General features: G+C 33.5%; 2 protein-coding genes across 10 annotated transcripts; one reads left to right on the forward strand and one right to left on the reverse strand.

Annotated features, from left to right (window-relative positions):
• The first annotated feature begins 2,937 nt into the window (after positions 1 to 2,937).
• Positions 2,938 to 6,483, forward strand: LOC130721206 (uncharacterized). 6 transcript variants are annotated; one of them, XR_009013356.1, is made up of 5 exons: positions 2,938 to 3,228; positions 3,375 to 3,453; positions 3,545 to 3,632; positions 5,216 to 5,391; positions 5,986 to 6,483. XR_009013356.1 is itself a non-coding variant. In XM_057571962.1 (5 exons), the coding sequence occupies exons 1-4, from the start codon at positions 2,974 to 2,976 to the stop codon at positions 5,304 to 5,306; spliced, it is 513 nt and encodes a 170-aa protein (XP_057427945.1). In that variant the 5' UTR covers positions 2,938 to 2,973; the 3' UTR covers positions 5,307 to 5,350; positions 5,986 to 6,483. The 6 variants fall into 6 exon arrangements, 3 of the variants coding, with proteins under 3 accessions (XP_057427945.1, XP_057427946.1, XP_057427947.1); XR_009013357.1 differs by having other exon boundaries at positions 6,181 to 6,483; XR_009013358.1 differs by having other exon boundaries at positions 6,237 to 6,483.
• Positions 6,484 to 8,799: 2,316 nt separating this feature from the next.
• On the reverse strand, positions 8,800 to 14,030 carry LOC130720963 (uncharacterized). 4 transcript variants are annotated; one of them, XM_057571674.1, is made up of 6 exons: positions 13,710 to 14,030; positions 13,438 to 13,613; positions 12,469 to 12,667; positions 10,837 to 11,031; positions 10,332 to 10,382; positions 8,800 to 9,096 (listed from the first exon to the last, which is right to left on the reverse strand). In XM_057571674.1, the coding sequence occupies exons 1-6, from the start codon at positions 13,921 to 13,923 to the stop codon at positions 8,942 to 8,944; spliced, it is 990 nt and encodes a 329-aa protein (XP_057427657.1). In that variant the 5' UTR covers positions 13,924 to 14,030; the 3' UTR covers positions 8,800 to 8,941. The 4 variants fall into 4 exon arrangements, with proteins under 4 accessions (XP_057427657.1, XP_057427658.1, XP_057427659.1 ...); XM_057571676.1 differs by having other exon boundaries at positions 8,886 to 9,096; positions 10,319 to 10,382; XM_057571675.1 differs by lacking the exon at positions 10,332 to 10,382 and having other exon boundaries at positions 8,801 to 9,096.
• Positions 14,031 to 14,508: the final 478 nt, after the last annotated feature.

A 14,508-nucleotide genomic window follows, 5' to 3' on the forward strand; every position in this document is an offset into this window, starting at 1 on the left:
TCTGAAAGTTACACCGTTTGTGCATGATCAATTTGTTCATTCAAATATAGCCACCTTTTCAATTTTTCATCTTGTTCTAGATTTCACACTTGTTTGTATTTCTTTTTTAAATTTTAATTTAGGGGGAATGTTCTAGAGCGTCATCTCCTTCACATTTCCCTTTAAAATCACGTCATTCAGGCTTACCATTTTTCACGCTAAACTTTTGCATTCCAATCCATCCTCAAAATTTATGGGGAGTGGGCTCTTATTTGAGTTTAAGTTTCGCTGGTTGATCATCCACCTTCCATTCTCCATCCCTTATATGTTTTTCCTTTCTTATGTATATGCTCATCTTCTTTATTCTCTTTCCTTATTTTTAGTTACAATTGTTTAAATTCGTTTATTGGAGTAAAATGCGAGCAAGAGTAGTAATAGTAGTAACTCAACATAAAACTCACTATAGAGGTATCTCATTCCTTTCTCTAGACTATGGAACTACTTTCATTCATCTTGAAGGATTTAGAAAGACTTTCTAAAAAATTCCACCAATACTTAAGCAAAGAAATATCAGAAGAAGATTCGTTTGTAAAGGCACTCTATCTTATAGATTCTAGATCCCAACTTCATTGAAGGAAAAAAGATTGTGGTCCTGAGGCAGTCCATTGCAAGATCGTCCCATCGATCACGATGAACTCACGGTTCAGGAAGGTGAAGATAAAGGCATGACGAGTACTCAATAAAGACACACTTTACCTTCATGGCTCAGGCAGAGGGTCTTATGGACGGGTCAAGGGCAACCAAATTAAAGACTTGTTCATACTATGTCTTAATTAAGGCGAGTCATCTCACAAGGTAGTCCATTCTCCAAAGCGCATCCATGGGACCCGAAGAGCAAATGATCCATCGACATATTTTAGGGTGGACTTTAAACCCAGTGAACGATTTCCAATCCAATGAATGATTCATCCATACAACAAGTTGGACTCTCACTCTCTAAGCGGTCTACTTGTTGAGTCATTTATTACTTTGTAACCCTTTGTCTACGCTTGGGTCATTTTTGTCTAAGGCCCATGCTTTAGGGTTAGGGTTATGGTTATATTTTTCCTACTATACAAGAAAAAAATATTCATTGTGATTAGGCATGTCCATTTGATATACTAAATGACAACTAGGTTTTGGAACATTAAGTTTGAAGGTGTTCCGGCCTAGTTGTGTCTTTCGTTTAAGCAACATGAACATATTGGGTGTACACGGGTGTTCTAAGGAGTAAATGTACATTTCAACGTAGGTCTAAGAAGGAAGATTGTTTAAAAAAAATTAAAACCAATACTTTAATTAGCCTTATGACATATTTCTTAATAAGTGTGATTGTCTAAAAAGGGTCATATAATTAGAGTCTGATGAAGTGTATGAATTTATTTCATAATAAAATATGGCATCTCAATGCAAAAAGGTTGTGTTGTTCGTGGATTAGATTGAGTCAATTTTGAAAAGAAAAATCATCTAATTCAATCTCAACAATTTTTTATTTTATCAACAAATAGATTTGTCTCTAAATTTAAATCTAATCTGGTACAATCTAGTGGTTTGGAGTGGAATGAACTTTTTATTTTAGTATAACTTTTCTCCTTTGAAGTTGTAGTGTATAAATCCTTAAAATGCGATCAATACAACGATAAATAATCTATAGCTTCAAAATTATAACACAATCAAAAAATTTATAAATTATAATTACATGTGATCACCTCGATGCATATTCGTTCAAATAATTACTTAAAACTCTTTTTACTCAAATATATTTTTATAAATAAGCACATGTCATATGAAAATTATGTAAGTATGAATAGTATGATATGTGCATAAATAAAATTCTATATATTTGCAAATATTCGATTTATATTCGATTAGTTCAATTTTAAAAATCAAAATTGAATTCCAAATCTAATCTGATCCAATAAAAAGTTTTGAATTTTCTGATTTTTGGTTTTTTAGGTATTTGGTCTGATTGGATTTTGGTTTTAGGATTGTGTTCTTCCTGAAGTAAAAGAACGGAGTTCTCCTTGGTCTCTGCGGCGGAGCAAGGCCAAGAGTGGCTTTGAGTGTTGGTGGTGCTAGTCCATAACGTAGGGTGTACTTGTAGAAAACACTCCAACACTCAGGTTAGTGAGGCAGAATGGAGAGAATCCCTGAGTATTAAGAATGCTAGAATGAATAACATGTCATGTAAATGAACGACCACATATGTATTTATAGGATCAGGGCTTTAGGCACCTATGCAAATGTATGTGAAGTTTCCATGCAGGAGCTTCTGAGCGTATGGTTGGATCTAGCTGGGCCTCTTTGCTTTCTTGAGTGTATCTCAACCTTCATGCGACCGCTAGGACACTTGCTGGGATGAGATTTTCTTTTATTGAGTCATCCAGCTTGCCCTTATGACATTCGCCTAAGTACAAATCATTTGGGTCGACTTAGAAGTCGACCGAAACAATTTAGTTTTTCAGCTTTTGTTAGATTTGGTTTGTTGTGAACACCCCTACAAAAACGTACGAAACTACTCAATTTTTAAACAGGTAAAAAAAATCACCTTTGACTAATTTGTTTTAATTATACTTTTTTATTTAACCTTGTTATTAAGCGGAGCACAAGGTGACACGACATCTACGTGGCGCACACATGGATATCTACTTTACATATTAAAGGTCAAGCACACTCGGTTAGTTTTTAGATGTCCCTCTAGCGAAAAGAGTGCGGTCTATTTGATTACAGTTTTTGAAAACTAATTTCTATTTTAGATGTTCGTCTAACAAACCCTTAATTTTTTTTACATTTTAAGGACCCAAATCACACATTTTAAACATATTCAGGGATCAACATTGCAAAATCATAATAGATGAAGAACGAAAAGTGAAATTATGAAAAAGAAATGGTTTGATAAACCCAGAGAAATGAAACCAGGCAAAGTTCCACACAAAGGAGGGGCATTATCAATTCATGTCTCCCGCCACGGCCACTCTGGCGCTAGCGCCACCATTATCCCTCGCCGCGAGTTCGGAGGCGCGTCCTCCACGGCGGACCACCACCGTACGAGCCAACAAGAAGCAAACGCAGGGCGTCGTCGGTTTCGGCGGCGGGAAGAAGGAAACATCCTGGAACTGCGTGGAAGGTTGTGGAGCCTGCTGTAAGCTCCAAAAGGGTCCTTCGTTTCTCGCCCCAGAAGAAATTTTCACCGACCCTTCACATGTTGAGGTCCATTTCGCACTTTCTCATGAAATTTCCACCCTGCAAGCTTACTATGTAGATTAAGCTATGAACATTTTGTTTGTTGTGTGTATAGTGAATGATTTGTTTGTTTGTCTTTGACTGAAATTGTCTTTGTGATTGATGAATTTCAGCAATATAAAAGCTTGATTGGTCCTGATGGATGGTGTATTCATTATGAAAAGAGTACCAGGAAATGCTCCATTTACTCTGGTCATTATCTCACTCTCACTCTCAGTTTTGAATGTTTTATAGTGGGAATGCTAATAGCTTTGGAGTTTAACTTGTCCTGTTTGTTTTATAGAGCGTCCATATTTTTGTCGTGTGCAGCCAGAGGTATTCAAATCTTTGTATGAAATTAAAGAGAAGAGGTTTAACCAGGAGGCCTGCAGGTGCATCTTTCTTCCCACTTACTTTTTAATTTAGTATGGTTTCAGGTGCAGGTTTTGGATCTGCGTTTAAACCTCTTAGAATCACTTATCATCTCACGAAAGCTGTGATAGTGTGTTTAGATCAGCGTTAGCAGAAATGATTAAGGGCAGAATTGATTCTATAAAAATTATGTATGCTAAAAGTGAGTTAAAATGATGATTTATGAAAAAGTGGTTTTTGTTGGGTAATGTTTTGAAATTCAGTCATAAAATCTCAGAATTGATTGTGTTTAATGCAAAAGTGAGTATTTGTTGTGGCAAGTGGATCAATTTTACTGACACTACAAACTATCATGTCGACTGGTTAGAATTGATGTTAACCTAGTAGAATTGATTCTATAAAGTTAATATTTTTCCAAGCATACTCTTTGTTGTTTCTCTCATAATTATTTCTGCCTCCAACCTGTTAAACCACAGGTTTCCATACACACACTCAGCTGAACTGAAATCTGAAATTGTTTCCTGAAAAAAGAAGAATCAATTTGTTTGGTGTTTAATATTGGTATGATTGCTAGTGACCTTAAGGAGTATAATGGGGATAACAATGTTATATGTATTTCATGACACTGGGACAATTTTGGCTTTCTATTTGAACTAACATTTAAAGCTGTCACAAGGCGTTAGCAGTTTGAGATTGTGTATCTCCTTACTTCAAGCTGCATGAGGTGAGCTGTGAGTCAAGATTTGCTTAAGACGCTTACTTTGTTTGGAATTTCTGTTATCAAGCTTTTGTGGGATAGTTCTCTCTGGTTGGAATACAGGGTCAATGATAGACACAATAAAGTAAACAGTAGTAACTTTTCCCTTTACTATTGGGTTGTGAACTTGTGACTAGTGTGTTTGGATGTGCACCTGGCGCACACTTCAAAGCACTCTAATTCAAAAGCTACACAATGTAGCTTGTGATTTAACGTGATTTTCTGCCTAGACGTGGGAAGTCAAACCAAACACCTACTAAGTGGGTTTAGTATGACATGCAGTTTGGTTCACATCATAATTTTCTTAAGAAATTGCGACATTTTCCATTGAAGTGGCTCTGAGGTTTGAGCCTTAGAGTTAGAGGTATCAACTGATAGGTACTAGGGGTTAGTTAAGAAGTGTTAGTAGTTTGTTAGTGAGTTAGAGGGTTGGTTAGGCATGTTGCCTCTAAATAAGAGGGAATAGAGAGCATTAGCGATCATCTTTTGTATCATTTGGGAATTGGGTTTGGTAGAGAAGTTGGGACTCTCTTGTATCTCTCTGATTCCCCATTTAGGGATTAGGGTTCGTTTGAATATTATCAGTTTCTTGGCTGGTTCCTTTCATCAACATCACTCCTTACGGTAGAGAATAATTTCATATACTACTTCTGCCAAGGCTAGCACAGTTAAATTCTGAATTTTGCTGAAGCAGAAGTCTTATTTAAAATTATGTTACTTTTTTTCCAACTTTTCTTTGTAACTTCTATTCAATTTATATTGCACTAAAACAAGCACAACATTTTCCTTGAAACAAAGACACCCTAAATCTGTGTTTCTTATCCAATCCTCTTTTTTTTCTTGTAGATTCTGCCAGGACACAATTAAGTCAATTTATGGTTCCAATTCAAAGGAGCTTTCTAATTTCAACAAGTCAGTGAGAAGCTCTTCTAGTTAGATTTTGCGACCTTTGGATTCTTAATCGTGCAAGATCATTTTCTGGTAAACCTTGATACGCTGGCTGCAGTTCTCTTTTTTGTATTGTAAGTTCTGACATTTGGCTTCTTGAACTGACACAGCTATTGCTTGAAACTACAAATTAGAAGCTAACAGCATTTTAAAAGATAGCTATAGTTTGCAGTGAACTATTTGGTTATTATTGTCTGTTCTATTCTTGGAATCATTGATCATTGGAAATTTAACTAGTTAGTTTTTCTACATCTAATTTTTATTTATAATTTCTATATCTAATTTTGGGCTAACTATCAGTAAAACTAACTAGTTAGAGGCTAGTCTGTACCGAAAAAACCATGTAATGATAACTAAAGTTCATCTATTTAGAAATTTTTGTCAACATAAGAGATAAGGCATGTGTGGATCACATGGATTTAGGTCCTGGAAAGTACTACTTTAGAAAGTTAAGTCAAAGTGGACAACACTAATGAGAAAAAAAGTTAAGTCAAAGTGGACAACACTAATGAGAAAATTAAGAGAGTGGTTTCCAATAAATCATATTTTTTGCTCCAGCTGCTTGACCCTAGTGAACTACATTTTACAAATTCTTGATTTGTGGAGGCAAACTCTTTCTTGAAACTTGTTGAGTACACTAACAGAAGTTATTCCCTGAAATTTTTCAGATGCCAATGGTTTGACTGAATGTGAATTACATACTTAATGGAATGAATTCTCCACACAATGCATCTGTTTAAGCCTTTCAAGCACTGTGCTATGATCCTCTTGATGAAGCACATTTACTCTGTTGGGATTCTTATGTTGTCAAAAAACAACTTCCTTTGAAAATTAAATATTACTCTCTCATGCTGCTCCTACAGTGCTACGGTGATGAAATGCTTGCATGGATTATCATGGTTGATGTCTTGTATACCAGGTCTTAGCTTCTCTTCGGGTCTTGCAGAAGCAGCTGAAGGTCACAATTCAAAGCATCACCTGCTACTGTGATCGCTAAGTTCTTAGCGCTCAGAAATATGATCTTGATAGTTTATAAAATATAAGTGTGAACTGATCTATGGTTTATAGAATAAGTCATGCCCATATCATGGATGCTATTTCTCACTTACATGACATTATTTTTAATCTCTAAATTATACGAATACTACCAACGTGATTACTGGGAACATCTAGTGCTAAAGCGCCAGATATATCATCAATATCATAATACGATTCTGCAAAAATTAAGATGATGAAAAGGTAAGATGGCTGCAAAAATTATGTTGGTTATCACTTATCTAGAGTCGGTATCAGCATGACTGCGAGTATTACTCTTCACGTGTTATGAAAAATGAAATGAGTGAAGATGATATGCTACCGATGTTAGGAGGTGCTACAACACAGAAAGCAGTGTTGCTCAAAATCCTAATGCCAATAAAAATATTGGTCATTTGCCACTTATTAAATTTTGTTTGTATTCCTACTTGATTGCTGAGAAAGTCTAAGAATATGAAGTACAACATAGCCCTGTGTTTTATATACAGGTAGATATGACTATCAACAACTTTCTTTCCACTTTGATAATATCTCCTATGGATCGGGAGGGTTACGTGTCAAACTAGAAGAAAATAATCTCATCCTTTTTCATTACAAAACTAGTAAGTTACCGTGCTGTTGCACGGGTCGCGGTCCGGACCGCGATCAATTTAACTAAACAATTCATATTTAAAATTATTTAAATATAAAGATAAATTGCTTTTTTGAATAAAGCAATTACAATATATGTTTTAAAAATTATGCTGGAATTTTTAAAAAATTATTACTTTTGTTAGCATAGATATTTTCCCCGTTGATTAATTAATTATTTATTTAAACATTAAAAAAATAATTTAATAGTTACGAATATAATTAAAATTATAATGAAATTGTTTATAGAATCATTGACAAATAATTATATATTAAAATTTAATGTAAATTAATATTGTATAATTGAAGATATAATTAATCTCTATATAATATAAAAATTTACTATGTAAGGTTTTTTCAAATTATAGGTTTTATTAGCATAGATATTTTTCCCCATAGATTAATGAAATTGTTTATTTTTTTGAAACTGAAATTTTTTGTTTAAACATTGAAAAATAATTTATTAGTTAACCATAATAATTTAAATGATAGTGAAATTAGTTATTTAAGATTTGAAAATTTATTTTTTAATAAAAGTTAATGTAAATTAGCTCCTAATTAGAAATGAAGATATAACTAATCACTATATAATATGAAAATTCACTATGTAAGAAATATCTAAAAAATATAATTTTTCTTAGCATAGATATATACCCCGTTGATTAATGAAATTAATTATTTAAACATTGAAAATTAATTAATTTAAATAATTTATTAGTTAACCAACATAATTTAAATTATAATGAAATTATATATATATACATTTTTCAACATTAATTTTATAATAAAATTTAAGTAGTTTAAATCTTTATGAATGAAGATATATCAATCTCGATATAATATAAAAATTTACCATGTAAGGATTTTGAAAATTATAATTTTTGTTAGCATAGATATTTTTCCCCTTGACTAATGAAATCGTTTATTACTTTATTTCAACATTTAAAAGTAATTTGTTTAAATAATATTTAGTTAACCAAAATATTTTAAATGATACTGAATTTTTTTTTTTCAAAAAAATGACAATGAAATCATTTTTAAAATTACGTGGCTTGTTGGCAAAAGACGTGGGGTTAGAGTTTGAGGGAAATGATATTGATGCTATTCGGGGTTTGGAAAAGTTGTATGAGGATTATTTCGAGACTTGATTTTCGTTTGTTTCTCTCGGGCTTTGTTTTTTGCTTTTTGTTCGGGTTGTGATTTTTTCGGCTTAGAGAGGTTTCTTTTGTTCGTCGGGTGTCTCTTTTATTGGGGTCTCTCGCCCCCTAAGAGCTTGTTCTTAGGGGTTTTTTTGTGGATAATAATATATAATCCTATATTTAAAAAAAAATCATTTTTAAAAATTTATTGTTTCATTTAGCATATATATATCTTCCCAATTGATTGAATAAATGATTTATTTGAAAAATGAAAAACATACTATTGAAATAATTTATTAGTTTTGTTTTGAAAAAAAAAATATTAGTTATGAAACATAATTTAAATTGTAATGAAATATTTAATGATTGAAAAAAAAATTCAAAAAAATCTATTGTAAATTAACTTTATGTTAATCATGATGTATCTAATCTATATATAAAATAAGATTTCATTAAGTAAGATTGTTTTTTAAGAGAAAAAGTGTTTAGTCACTACTTCAATTCACTTTATTTTATTTTGCCCACTTTGTACAAAAGGCTTTTATTTTCCCAATTTGTACAAATTTATCAAAAAAAAAATACAAATTTAAAATTACATGAGAGTTTCATACCAAATAGCGCAACTCCTAGAAAAATCACTATAAACCAGATAATACACAACTTTAACCAAGACGATAGGACTTGACTAAATAAATGGAATATTGCATTTAGAGTGATGGGCTGTATCAAAACAATATATGGAATGTAAAAATTAAAACTCAAACAACAAAATTAAGCATTTAAAGATGTTAAATGCTATACATAAGGTTGTAGCCTTTGCCTATAATAGGTCTTGTTTTACGAAAGCAAAGTGGTCAATCAACTGCTTTAATAGGTCTTGCCCAGTGATAAAAGTTAAGCTTAGTCTAACTTCTAGTGAAGACACATCTAAGGGTGTTAAAGCATAAATATTCCTGAGACCAGAGATAAAGCCACCTAGTCCAACAAAGAAAGCAAGTCAAAGAATATATCAGTAATAAATTACAACATAGATGAAAGCAATCCAGGCTGATTTTTCTCATCCTTGAAAATACTCTTACAACAAAACTACCCAACTAAAGTATATAAAAACAGTTTGAAATTTGTATAAAACTTTCAGTGGACAATTTACAAATGGACAATTTACAAATGCTCTGAAGCCAGCAATTAGATAGTAACAGTATGCTTTGTATAAAAGTGTTGCAAATGTCATAGCTATAGTAGGTATATTTACCTAGAAACTTGTGAAAGAAATTGTTACAATTTAGACTTCCATTTGCAACTAAATAAGGTCACAAACTGTAACTATAATTGCTATTAAGAATAGGATGAAACTTGATCAATTATAGTGAAGAAATAGCAAGTAATTTAACTGGGTTAGGAAATAGAGAACCCTCTTTGAATTTGATATTCAACTCCATCATCTGCCACTTTGAAAACAACATAAGCTCCAAATCGTTTATTAACTTTGTTAAGAATTAAGATAAATCAATTAAATTCTCTCAATCTTTCAAGCATTACATTAAATAGTTGTTAAGATCGTTCTTGTCAAAGATAGTTTGAAATGTATCATAAGCACTTCAATCACAAAATGGTTAAATCTGGAAAGGATCACATCAATATACAGACATATGCACAAAATAGTGAGACTGAAGAAGCTTTGTCTGAAATAGGTCAAATCTGAAATAGAACAAAAAAAATCAAAGCTTTGTCTTCAAAATCTGATAGTACAGAAAAAAGGTCAAAGCTTTGTTATCAAAGAAAGCAATAAGTCAAGACACAAAAGAAGAACGCAAAAGAAATAGCAGATCTAGCTAAAGATCTAACAGTTGTGCTGGAATATTGGATATCCATGGAAACAATTTATGAAAGAGGAATTGCAAACATACTCTTTTTTACGCTCTTTAACACACTCCTTACTATTGATATAGTTTATGAAAGTCAACATCTTTATCATGTCATTGACCACATGCCAAACATTTTGTTGAAATTTTTCAAAAATTTAATCATAATCATAAAGAGGGAAATGATTACATTTCCCCGTTTCTGAAGTCATATTTGTTAGTACTTAATAGAGGAAAAAAGAAGAATGGTGGCAGTAGAAAGCGAAAGAATGAGGAAGAACAACAACAGAGGAAGAACAAAAGAAAAATAGCAGGGAAAAAAATAAAAATCAAACCTTGATGTGTTACCTCTTATGGAGAAGACAGAGGAAGAACAACAACAGCTTGATTTTTGTTTTCCTGTCAAATGGTAAGCCTAATTTGAGAATGAGATAGATTACAGAGGAAGTAAAAATAAAAGCGTTGAAGCAAGCTACTTCAAACAAATGAGTGTAGAAGAGGAGCAGTGAAACATGATGAGAATGAGAGTATACTAAATTGGGAAGATGAACTCCACACCACAGCTCAAGGAAAAGAAAGGCAGAGAGAGAGAAGGAGGGAAATACAGAAATAGGAGTAGCAAGATTTGAGGGATTAGGACAATTTTGAATTTTGAAAAAGAAAGAAATGTGAAAAGCTAAAATGAGCGGGATTTTAAATTGTAGTAACTTTTTCAACTTTTTCTAAGTAAAGGAGAGCATGACACGTGGCCAGTAAGGTCTTCTTTTCTTAGAGTATATTGATTTTGTGGTTAACTATGTCTATACACTATACTTTGTTTTCTATCATTATCATTATAGCATTATGGCACTACCAAGGCCCAGCTCATCTTCCATGTAATCTCCATCTTCAAATAACTTCAAAAGCCGAGTCTGGTCTTGTTCCCTTATCTTCTTTAGCCAGAATTTATATGCACCCATCACTCCAAGAATCACTATAATTGAGGCCAAAACACTAAGCAAAACCGCAACTGCTATATGCATTCCTTTTCCATCAGAAGAGCTAGAAACTGCAGAACAAGAATATACTTACTCTTAGGAATATAAAATCAAAATAAATAATAGCATGTTATGTAAACCAGCATCGATGCAAGCATACCAGAAAATATAATTCAAGAGGTCTACATAGATAAACTCGTGATTGGAGAAATGCAAGAGGAACCAACCTATACCCACATACCCAGTAAATACACAAGTTGACAAGTACAAAAAATCAATATCAAAGAGACCAGTCATGTATACACTATTCAAGAAAGAGATCTAAGAACCCTATGCACTTCTTCAATAAATATAATATTCTCCAGGTCCGGCTCCTCTAAAGTGAATTAGAGGGTAAAATAAGTCATCACAACCATTGACTGAGTTGCTTTATTGACTTTTAAAAGTAGGTAGTCTCTATAAATGGTTGTGATGCCTTACTTTACCCTTCGAAGTGACTCTCTCACTTTAGAAGAGCCAAATCCAACCTACTGGATTTGTTATTGGTGAAAAGATTTGACTCCTCTAAAATGAGAGTACACTTTAAGGATAAAGTGCTAAGTTATAACCATTAATTGGAAGATCAACATGCAATATTTAAACAACTTCATATTTTGGCATACATGTCTAGGTTTTTTATCACAATTCTAGACATTGCTTTTTCAATCGATATTTCTAATTCTGCATTCTACCCTCTAAAGTACACCTCTCATTTAAGAATTGTCAAATCTCAGCACTCCTTGTCTCATGGATTTGTTGATGTTAAATTCTGTTCTAAGTAGTTTATATTCACATGTGAAGCAAAACTGTAAACATGCACTCATTTCGTTTAGCTAAACATTCACAACCTTCACTTCTAATGTTTGGGGTACAGGGATGCACTTTCAATTCAGCAATCAACCAAATGAATGCATTTTTCTATTTTACTCAACATATGATGCAGCAGAAATAGGGAAGAAATTATATTTAACCAGAAAAACCTATGAGCTAATGACCTAGTTAACAAACTTATGAGGGCTGACAACATTTTTTCAAATTAGTTGTACCCTTTTGGGTAGATTTTCATGATAGAGGAGAAAGTTTACATAGTACACACAAACTATAGAAGAAAGACAGAGTAATTCAATTTAATATTTGTTTCTTTCTCTAGAATTGTGAAATCTATTCAATTTAACCAAGTCATCTGCTGTTTTTAATTTATATACTTAAGTTATCACAGCGAGCAACTCAAATATAATAGCAAATTGAGGTCACTTGCTCAGTTGCGCTTTTGACTACATTCACTACAACTACTGATTGAAAGAATCATTTATGCATTAAAGTTAGATACTTTTGATGAATTATACAACTTCTGCTATGGCATCCAACAGGTAAAAAAATTCTTTCATATAGTTCATGTACTCATAGGTCAAATAGCATAATTATGGTAGAGAAGAATCTTCAAAGCAAAAAGGTTACAAGATACTCACCACCAGCAAGCGATAAGCACTCTTGGCACAGAAAAGTGGCATTGAATTCCTTTTCCTTGAACCTGTTATATTCACCATCAGGTCCAGTAAAATCAGAAGGACAAAACTCCCATTCTTCAAATACATCATCTGAAGTAATGCTGTCTTCCTCATAGAGTCCACACCGCTTGCACTTTTTACTGGAAAAGCTGCTTAGAGGCTAGAAGCACAAAGCGAAATCTCAGTAGTTGCTTCAATCAATCAGTAACATATGCAACACTCAAATCTAAAGACACTTGGAATTCAATGATCAAGGTTTCTATTCCTAAGCACATCAAAGATAATAGTGAAAAATAGCAGCTACACAAATGCTTGCTTGTAAATAATATACATACATAAACTCTAGTTGCCAAAGTTCGAAAATTATTCTAAGAACGGTAGCCAACATCAAAATGACTTTGCATTTACATGACTGACTCCACATTTTCCATTTGTAAAACTCAAGGCCACCAACAAAGTCAGAGACTCAGAGTGATGCCCTTGAACTAGAACCATAATTAGTTGGGGACATATTATGCAGTCAATGGTACATAAACATTAGTTCTTGAGGGCTTGAGGCAAAGATGCATGGGATGCAAAGTTTCAAGCTTCCAGTGCATTACGTCACAACCCTTATAGTAACATAAACAAAAGTCTTATCCTACTAAGTGAAGTCGACTATGATTCATATTGAATACAGTCAGTTTTTTGTTGTCCGCCGCAGGCCTAGCACAACATTCATCCTTTCTCCGGGCTTAGCACTGACTACGACATAATATAGGCAAAGTTAAAACCCTTATTGTCTAAATAAGCTAAATTAGAGTGTGTAAACACATGTATCACTTGATTTACTTGTAATGAACTCGCTCGCGATGGATAGACAAAAATGAAGGCATAAAAGCAGTTCATGGGAAGCTAAAAGGGAGAGCAAAGGAGTAATAAGGTAAGAACCTGCCAAGATTCATTCCCATTGAAAGAGTAAAAGACATGGGGTCTTTTGACATCTGGAAGCACCGTCTTGTTCTCCTCTGTGCAGAGGAAATACACAGTTGAAGTAGCTTTCAACCATTCGTGTGTTCTGAAGACCTCAATTGAATTTAGCGACACAACTGCACATAACATCAACCCTGTGCAAATGCAATCAACACCAAAGTTAGTGATTCACACAAGCATTTACACAAACACATAATCTACAACACGCAATTGAAGAACAGTTTATTTACCTGGGAAGGAGGTGAAGAATATGAAAGAGAGGAAAATGGCGACGGAAACTCTGGAATTGGGAAGCGACATCATGGGAATGGAGCACCACTTCGAAACGACGACTTTGACGAGAAAAGGATGAGAAGTTTGGTTTTGAATAGGGGAGAGCGGAGACTGGACGAGTCGCGTGATTGGTTGGCGGAAGAAAGAGTCTGGTCTACTCAACGTGCACATTACGCACCTGCCCTACCACGTCACTTTGGCGGCAAGGCCATTGAATGTTCAAAATGGGAAAACTTGCCAATACCCTCTTCTTCTTCTTCTTTGGAAAAAATTCAATACCCTCTACTTATAAAATCATGAAAATCAATTGCGTCTATTGGCATGCGTCTTTTAAAAAGTCTTTTAGCTGCCTTGAATAAAGTTTAAATTCTTAGTAAGTAAGGTAAACAAAGATTGTATAAGAAAGCAACACTTCATAAGACTTTTCAAAATGTGGTTCACAAATATATTGTTATTAATTGATTTATTTTTTTCAAAAGTAAAATATATATTGATGAAGATAATGTGAAAGATATACAACTCTTTTCTACAAGCGCAAAAACCAGCAAAGTCGGTAGTAACCCAGCCTATGAAAAGAAACAACCAAACTAGCGAAGAACCAAAGATGAAACAAAAACCCTCAAAGCCAAAGGAGAACACCCAAATTACCTGGACGACCCAAAAAACCCCCATAGGCCCCCAAACACCTAAAGCTCGAAGTCCTAAGAGTAAGAGGACGACCTGCACGCATTGACCTGAGAAGAAATATGGTAAAGG

Source organism: Lotus japonicus, chromosome 5 (assembly GCF_012489685.1).
Source record: "Lotus japonicus ecotype B-129 chromosome 5, LjGifu_v1.2".
Taxonomy (NCBI): Eukaryota; Viridiplantae; Streptophyta; class Magnoliopsida; order Fabales; family Fabaceae; genus Lotus; species Lotus japonicus.